The 9403-nt window shown below is 46.6% G+C and overlaps 1 protein-coding gene across 1 annotated transcript; it reads left to right on the forward strand.

Annotated features, from left to right (window-relative positions):
- The first annotated feature begins 6150 nt into the window (after positions 1-6150).
- On the forward strand, positions 6151-6886 carry BHLHE23 (basic helix-loop-helix family member e23). Its single transcript, XM_073309739.2, has one exon. The coding sequence runs from the start codon at positions 6151-6153 to the stop codon at positions 6814-6816; it is 666 nt and encodes a 221-aa protein (XP_073165840.2). The 3' UTR covers positions 6817-6886.
- The last annotated feature ends 2517 nt before the right edge of the window (positions 6887-9403 follow it).

The raw sequence follows: 9403 nt of genomic DNA on the forward strand, positions 1-9403 counted from the left end.
GCTGGCCTTGAGGGTAGGGAGACTGTCTCTCCTCCTCAATCCTCAAACCTCCATCTACTGGTGCCCAGGCAGTGTGAAGCCACTAGGAAGGACAAGGACAAATAGGGACAAAGGAGGAAGTGGCCACCAGCTGTCTCAGGGAGGGCCTTGCTAGCAAGGTTGCAATGAAGTGAAGCGGGAATAGGCAGTGGCTCCAAGAAGAATAGAGTCACTAATGATGAGCATGCAAAGGGAACAGAATGCGGAGGAGACAGCATGAGGGAAACCCCTACCCCCAGCTTCTTCACCTTCAGCTTTTGTGCCCCCGGCTCCTCATTTCTGTCCCCCCTTCCCCCACTCCTGTTTCTCTTTAAGCCTCTCTTCCCCTGCAGAGATACATCAGTCTCCAATATCAATCTGGGTTAGCCTGGCCACAGGAACAAACTCACCCATCTCCCTGAAAGGTGTCAAACGATCTCATTCACAGCTGATCTATCTGAATAATGCCTACATCACAATACAGGGTTTAGCCTCTGATTATTTCCTTTGATAAAGGTGGAGCATGAGGAAAAAAAGTTTCAGAACTGATGCCCTACGGTTCAGTGCTTTGTCTGCTTTGAGGGGCCTTCTGCTTCTTTCACTTGGGAGACTATTCCACACTAATCAATAGCACCATTAGGCCTTTTTGTTCTGTTACTCAATTTACATTTTCCTTTTCCTTACTTTTATTTATTCCCCGACAAAAATTAAAACAGAATTAAGATTGAGCATATGTGTCAGTAATTTGGAGGTATAAAACATTCCAGGGATGTTGTAATTATTTCAGAACGACGCATTACAAACACAGAAAATTCAGAGTTCAGGTCACATAGAGAAAGAAATCCAAGCAAGGTAAGAAATGTATAGCTCAAGCAAAGCCTACTCCTTCATCACATACTACATTGCCCCCTCATTTCAGTAGTTCTCATGCACTTTAAGGAATTACTTCTAGAATGTCTCAAGACAGAAATAACTTCCCCTTCTCCATCTCATCAGACATAAGCTACTTGTCTTCACTTTCAAAGCCTTAGGTAACATGAGGGTGGGCTGCCTATCATCTTACATGCTAACAAGGTGTTGACTCCCACCTCGGATGGACCACAGGTGTCCGCCTTCATCACCCACTTGTCAAACTTTCAGACAAGCACCTTTGTGCTTTCTCCCATGCTGCTCCTCACCTATAGGCGAAGCTCCCCATAGTCATCCACAAAGCCACCACACTCTCCTCCTTCAAAACCCTTCTTAAAATTCTCCTTGCCATGTTTTCTACAAAAAACTCTACAGTGGTTCAGCAGCTGATGTCCTAAAACCACTGCCTATCACGGGGACCGATACCATTGCATTGTTTTCTTGTACACTCCGTGTCTAGCTGTATTCATCTCTGTCTCTCGTTGTATACTTAGATTGCAAGTTGTCTGGAATAGGGACCATCATTTTGTTCTGTGTTTGTACAGTGCCTAGCACAAGGGGGCCCTTGTCTGTGACTGGGGCTCCTAGGCATCTCTGCAATACGATTAATAAATAATAATACCCGTGCTCACCTAAGTTCCCTCTAAGTAGCCTATTAAGCACTGCGCAGGCACTCATGGCTGCGGCAGGGAGAGATGCCTCTCCCCCAGCCCCGGACCTGCCATGGCTCTCCCCCGGCCTCAACCCAGCCCCAACCCCGACTTGCCGCAGCCAGGGGAGAGGTGCTGCTGCGGGGAGAGAGAGCTGGGAGAGAGTCCTTTCTCCCCACTGTAGCCCCAGGGCAGCCTGCACCCCAAACCCCTCATCCCCAGCCCTATCCCAGAGCCGCCCCCCCCCCAGCCAGAGCCCTCACCACCACCCCCGCCGCACACCAACCCTCTGCCCCAGCCCTGAGTCCCCTCCCACACTCTGAACCCCTCAGCCCCAGCCCCACCACATTAATTTTGTTATGTGCACCAGTATGAAGGTGATGTGTGACACATCACCTCCATATTGGTGCACATAACAAAATTCATTCCGCACATGGGTGGGGAAAATGAGAGGGAACACTGGTGCTCACCCATACAAACTGGTATTGGAATATTTTGCTGCCCTAGGTGACTGCTTGTACAGTGTGTACAATGGAGTCAGCCCTGGTTTCAAAGCATACTGAAGCCCACAAATGCAGTAGCCTTCAACTACCCTCCAGCTGGGTACAATGAGGCCACCAAATACCAGCCAACTCAGCAAAGATCGGGGGGGGGCGGGTATTGCATTCAGAATGAACCCTCATAGTGAACCCATGAAATAAATGAAAATAGACAAGTCCTCTGCTTTGAAAATCTCTCTCTGCACAGCGGATGCTCAGCCATCAGCCGTCTTCTCCTAAACCAAGATAGTCTCATCGACTCTACACACACGCTGAACAAATCACAACCAAGTACAAAGTACCGATTTCTCTGTGGATTATTCGACAGAACTCAGGGTGTTTACTTCTCGGTTTTCCCAGGCTAATGTCCTGTGAATGCTTCTTCACATTGGTCTGGCAGGAAGAGAAAACTCTTGACTGTTTCTTTCATCCTCCAGTCAGTTGCTAACTTAACAGTGAGGCTGGATGAGGGTCACAGACTGGAGCCTGGGGGTCACCAGTGTTAGATGTGTATGCCCTTCTTTGCATCAATGCATCCTTCTGTTTGGTGTGAGCCACCAAAAAAGTCTGATCTTATCCTTGAATTCTAACTTGGAGGGTCATGCAACAAAATGGTGTGTTTGTAACAATATTAATGTGTGTATTAGGATAAAGTAGATATACAGATAAGTTTACACTGTTTTTTTTATTGGATCTGTGAATCCAGACATGGATACCCATACAAACATTGTCTGAAGTTTTACATTGAAATTTCGGTGCCCAGAATGGACACCTAAGTGCTGAGCACCCAAATTCAGAATTTGACAATCCTGTTTAGGTGCCTTCCTTAAATGAGCCATGGTCTAACTCCATGCACTAAATCTCTGTGCATTTTTGTGTTTATAAAAGAAGTATCAAAACAGATATATGCAATCTGATTTTCTTTATAGGAAGTATGGATGGATTAAATACATCCTTAGTGTAACTTCATTAAAGTCAACATTAGGAATGAATTTGACCCATTATAGTTAGTTTGAATGAATAATATCCTAGGTTTATGTATCACACTTCATATCAGTCATGTACATCCGACCAGCTGTGTAATTATATACAGGAACAACCACTGAAATTCAGGTGGAAGGCAGCAGCTGCAAGTGGCAGGGCTACCATAGGAGGTGGCAGGAGGTGATTCTGGGCTAAGGATATTGGGGTGAACATCTCGTGTCTTAAAAAAGTGCCATGGGATACTTGGGGGTTGAAGTCTGTGCATTTGGCTGACAGAGTGCAGCTCCAGGCCTGGACTTGGGCTTAAAGACTCCCTTTTTGAAACACATTACAACAAAAATGTAAGTTTTTAGGAACTCTTTCCCCATGGTAAATTGCATGGAATTCAATGTGCCCATCTTAGAAGGCCTAAATTAGCCCTCACAGCTCCAGTGAGTTTAGATATTTTAAACCAAATTTGCAGGCCACATTGCCCTCTTTCCCCTGGTTCATCATTGCAACTATGTTACCCCATAGAAATTAAAATGATGTCACTGTTTGTAAATCATGCTGATCTGACAGACATAGACAGCGAGTCACAGAGTTTAAGGCCAGACGGGACCACCAGATATCTAGTCTGACCTCCTGCATATCAAAAGCCACCAACAGCACCAGCATACTAAACCCAACAAAATGCTGAAGCCCTATGTTTATTATTAGAGGAAGAACAATCTGCATAGTGGTCGTGTAACCTTCCTCCATACTGCTTAACAGGGGGCATAAGTCCCAACCAGGGGAGACTTCTGGTAAGGCTGAAAGAGTAAATCAGTCTCTATTCCCAATCACTCCTTTGCTCCTCTTCTGAGATTACCACACAAGGGTCTGATCTGTCCGTCCCTCACGCAGGCAAAATGCCTCTTACTCTCATTGGGGAGTTGCGTGTATAATGCCCAAATGATCAGACCTCAGAGGGTGCAGTTATGACAAGTGCCCTGTTCTCTTTTGTGATATACATATGTCTCTACCCATGAGGGACTGGACTTGGATCACCAATTTATTTCACAGGGGCTACTGTACAGCCATCAACTGGTAATGATTTTGGTTCATTAATGATTCAAGTCGGATTCACACCAGTGCAGGAGAGGTGAAAACTTCCATAACCTATTATTTCCAGGCCCCTGACCATGGATTCCCTTCCCACAATAGGCATGTCTGAGGGACAATTCACAGAAAGCAGACTGTATACATTATTATCTGTATTATATTAAAATATTGGAAGGAGACCATTTAAAATATTCACTCAAAACTCCCACACCCCAGTCCCTGGGTTTTCTTTTGATATGGGATTTTATGTGAGGGCAGGTGTAGAGGAGAGTTTGAAGAGGACTGTCCCTGGTTTTTGTTTTGTATAGTTGGATTAAGGATCTGTGTTTTATCCTTTAAAATGATCTGACTAGAGACACTCTGTTCTTAAAGAAGAATATTGGGTAACATGCCTTTGACTACTACACATTCCAACACTCATGGGCACCCAAAGCCTGGGCTTTTTGGATACTATATAGGCTCAGTTGTGCATTTGGATTTTGTTACAACCACTGCGCCTTTCTCCGGGGCTGATATTTTTAAGAGCAGAAAGGTGGTGGACTCCTGGAGAAAGAGCAGGGTGTGCGGACCTCCTTTCAGAGTAGCAGCGGTGTTAGTCTGTATCCGCAAAAAGAACAGGAGGACTCATGGCACCTTAGAGACTAGCAAAAGCGCCAGGGCGCACTAGATGGTAAAGGGATAAGTGGAGCGAGGAAAACCAGGAATGAGACTTAAGTAAAGGCCGCACAATGCAAGGGGCTGCATCTCACCGCCACAAACTTTCCACAGTAGCAGAAACCAAATGACTCAGATTAAAACTTTTATCTTTTTCGCTTCAACTGCCTCCCTTCTCCTAATGAGGTGTGTTGGCGGGGGTGTCCGTTTGGCCTCAGCATTGTGCCTTGGTTTTGCAAAGAAAAGTTTGACGGCCAGTGCTGGTTTGCAAGATCCCCATCCATGAAGCTTCCTCCCGTCGCGCGAGCGTGAGCTGGAGGGCTGCAGGGGTCACGCCAGACTCCCCAGCCCCGAGCGATCTTTCCCTTCCGGGAAGGAGATCAGAGCAAACGGCATCGCTCAAGCTCCAGCCCCGATGAAGGAAGCCTGTTGGGTCCCAGTTTTCGGGATACAGGACTCCAGCCTAGGTCAGTGCCCGTGTGGAAGTGAGCACAGAGGATCTGCAGGTTGTCACACGGGTAGTGATTAGAGCGTCCCCGGGAGGTCCCACGTGGCTCCGGGCGGCAGAAGTTGCAAAGGGTGGATCCTGGAAAGCCGGCAGCGCTCTGGCGATTGCCGCAGACTTTTAGCTGCCGCCCTTGCTGCTGCAGGGAACGCGTTTATTGCCGCGAGCAGGCGCCTCTCCGTTAAAAGCACAATCAAATGGCAAGCTCTGAACATGCCTCTGTCCTCTCCACCTGGAAATCAATGCACCACCCAGGACACCTGGCTGTGGGGAAGGGCTGGGCCTTTGGGGGGGCGGGGGGGAGAAGCACACTGGCTTTGCGGCTCTTAAGTAGCCGTCCCCGCCCGGCCGCTACCTTGGCTTCTCCTGCCGGTTCTTTAACGCCCCACAAACCCGTTAATTAAAGAGATCCCTCTGATTGGGCGGCGGGTGAATCCCAGCGGGCCCCTCTCTGTAATATAACGGGCGGCTGGGACAGGAGATGATTCATATCCCGCCCCCAGCCAGGGCACAGCGCGGTGCCAGCCAGCACCCGAACGAGACGCAGCCAGACACCCAGCCAGGGAGCGCACACCCCCCCGGGGGGGCGCAAACCCGCGATCCCAGGGGGGCGCAGACCGAGATCCGACAGGGGCGCAGACCCCGCGATCCACCAGGGCGCAGGAGGGGGGCGCGGCGCGGCGCAGGAGGGGCGCAGACCCCAGCGCGGGACGGGGGGGAAGGCGCAGGCAAAGTGCCCCGTGCGCCCATGAGTGTCGCCCAGGGAGCCGAGCTCTTCCCGGGCTCCGGGGACCTGCCCGAGAAGGCGATGGCCGAGCTGAAGTCCCTGGGCGGCGACCCCTACCTGGCCCTGGCTCAGAGCTACGGCCAGTCCGCCTTCGCCTACGGCCCGGGGCGCGGCGCGGCGGAGAGCCCGCGGGGCTACGCGGGCGGCGGCGGGGCTTTCCGCCCCGCCCCGCTGGGCAAGTTGGCGGAGAGCAGCGGCGAGCAGAGCGGGGACGAGGAGGACGCCTTCGAGCCGGCCAAGGGGAGCCCGGCGTACGAGCGGGAGGGCAAGCTCAAGGCGGGCGCCCTGGGGAAGAAGCCCAAAGAGCCGCGCTCGCTGCGGCTCAGCATCAACGCCCGGGAGCGCCGGAGGATGCACGACCTGAACGACGCGCTGGACGGGCTGCGCTCGGTCATCCCCTACGCCCACAGCCCCTCGGTGAGGAAACTCTCCAAAATCGCCACCCTGCTGCTGGCCAAGAACTACATCCTCATGCAGGCGCAGGCTCTGGAGGAGATGAGGCGGCTAGTGGCCTATCTGAACCAAGGGCAGCCCCTCGGCACTCCTCTCCCCGCCACACTGAACCCCTTCGGACAGTCAGCTGTGTACCCCTTCTCTGGCACAGCCCTGCCCAGCTGCCCTGAGAAATGCACTGCCTTCCCTGGGACAGCCTCCACCCTCTGCAAACACTGTAATGATAAGCCTTGATTTCTTTTGCCTGTCAGCTTTTCTTTCCACTCCATCAGCCCTGGCTTCCAACCATCAGTTAAGTTTCTTTTTTTCTTTTGTATTTTGCTATTTCATTTGCTCTCTCATTGGGAAATATTTGAAAGCTGTTGGGACTAAACAACCCTGCTGTTTTAAAGTTCACTTAGCTAAAAATTCTGTAAAATGCTCCCCACCCCTCCCTGGTTTTTAGTGCAATCATGCTGCTTGCAACTTTCTGTAGTGTTTTTTATTTTCTTTTCTTCCCAGACTGTTAATGGATTAACTTTGAGCATAACTTTTGCCTATCAACTTGCTTTGGCCCACAAAGTTGCTTGGTCTGGTTAAACGAAGTTTTTAAAACACACCCATACACAGAAAGAAAATCTGCAAATGGAAATCTCAGTGAGTTTTCTTTGGATTGATCAACCTGGGTAAAAACTATGCAATGTTTTCAGAATGCAAAATCACTCATCAAAAAAAGGGGGAAATTAATCTAATAGAGCCCCTGAATTAAACTAAAATGCCATCTGATCAGCTCTCAGGTGTTTTTTGTGGTGTCGGTAAAACCACGGAAGCTTTACAATTATGAGTTTCTTTTCAAGTTAAGAACCCATTCTTGGGCTGACAGAAGTCTTTTGATTGTACACTGTTGCCTGCTTTTCTGCCTGTTTCTCAACTTGTTTGGGTTTTCCAGATTTTTCCAAAGTCATTGCTCATCTTTGGTAAACAAACCATAATATCACTCAACGTATTTAAATGTATTTATTACGAATAAAAGACGTGAATAACCACTTACTCTGTCCTACATCTCTCTGAACCAGTTTGCAGTCTAAGCAAAATAAATGATGAGGTCAATGTAAGGTGTAAAGAAACATCATTTGGATTAGACTGGTGCAAGTTAGGTGAGTGAGTCAGTTTTTCAAAAAAAAATTGGATGACTCCATTTCAATATACTTTTTTTTTTTTTTTTTTTTTTACTTTTCCCATAAATCTTGAAGCGGGGGGAGTAATTTACTCCTGTCATTTAAAGTGAAATAGTCTGGGGACAGGTTGGTTTGAGTTTGTGCATTTGGATACTTGACTCAAATACTTTGTCCTCAAAGCTGCAGCTTTATTAGAAGGGGATACCTTGGCAGTTATTTTTGTAAGAGTGTAATGCTGAGAACAAAATAAAAATTGCCAGAGAAGACTATAAAGGATTGTTTGAAATCACTGCTATTCTGTTTGCTTGGTTCTCTATTGTATCTGCAAATCCTAATCCCATATTATGTCAGAAGCTTGGCCCACTGTGATCACTAAACCAAAAGCTCTCTCCAAGTGTATGTCACATTAGTGCAAGTTACCAAGTCAACGCTGTAGCTAGTCCCTTAATTGTTGGGATTTTTTTTAATGCTGTGATGCCTTGTATGCTTCACAAATCATTATATTATAATAATAATGGAGATGCATTCTGTGATTTGTGTTCAGACAGGAATACCCACCACCCAATGTCAGTGACCACGTAAACTGGTACAGTAGCAGCCTGAGGGGCTAGACCTGTCCATGGTCATTTGTGTTAGGAATGGGGTGTAACTATTTAGGGTTATTAAACCAATTTCCATGGCTGTCGCCAGTGTTATGCTAATTTGGAAAGGACTGCAGTCCCTCTAAAGCAGCTTGTCTGTAGTACTTACTTTTAATTAATACATTTCCAAAAGACTTTTTTGTATTTGCAAAATGAAGTGTGTGATTAAGCCTCATTCGTACAGACATATGCTTAAAACTGGTTTCTACTCATTTCCATTTTTATTTCTTCATCCCTCCTTGTTGGTGGTTTTTTTTTCCCAGAAGACCAGTTTATCTGTTTTTTTTATGTGTCAGGACAAAGAGAGAGAGATGAGACTCAAAAGTATGTTTAAAACACTTCTGACAAAACTAAAGGCAAGAAGAACCACTGCTGAAGCAAAAATGACTGGGAAATGAAGAGATCATTTTAAATTCTGCAGACTCAGTCAGTGCCAGAAATGATTTTCAACAAAGATTCAATTTTAACACTAAAGCATGATTTTATGATAAACATTTATTAATTCTAGCTGAAAGCGCTGGAAATGGAGCATTTGGAGTTATTTAAATGCAGAATAGTTAAGTTTCCACTCCTATTAAAATAGCTGTAGAATAAAGTATTTAAGTTTCATATTAAAAACAAGTTTGTTTGATTCAGAGACCATCATTAATAATGATGGGGTTTATAATTGCTTCTTATTCTGATAATTATGACAGAAAAGACTTCTGTAACTGCATACCTTAGGGAAGTCTCCATGGATATAAGGTGTATTGTAGAACAGTGACTTTGGATATAACTTTTCTCTCACTTTTCCAGTAGAAAAATGTTTCCTTATTTTGTCATATCCATCCTCAGATTAAAATATCCACTTTCTAAGGGACCTTGAGACATTCAGAACTCTGCTCAGAACCAATTTTGAATTAAATGCTCTCCTACCCAGCAGGATTAAAAATGGAATTTCAAACACAGAAGATAAAGGAAATAATACAGAAACGTGGCAAGGTTACAGTATCTAAGTACTTTTTTAAAAGCTGGAAATTCAAA

Source organism: Lepidochelys kempii, chromosome 13 (assembly GCF_965140285.1).
Source record: "Lepidochelys kempii isolate rLepKem1 chromosome 13, rLepKem1.hap1, whole genome shotgun sequence".
NCBI lineage: Eukaryota > Metazoa > Chordata > Testudines > Cheloniidae > Lepidochelys > Lepidochelys kempii.

Excerpts from the sequence above, each read along its gene's own strand:
- BHLHE23 (XM_073309739.2), top strand. The coding sequence starts at position 6,151 with ATGGCCGAGCTGAAGTCCCTGGGCGGCGACCCCTACCTGGCCCTGGCT.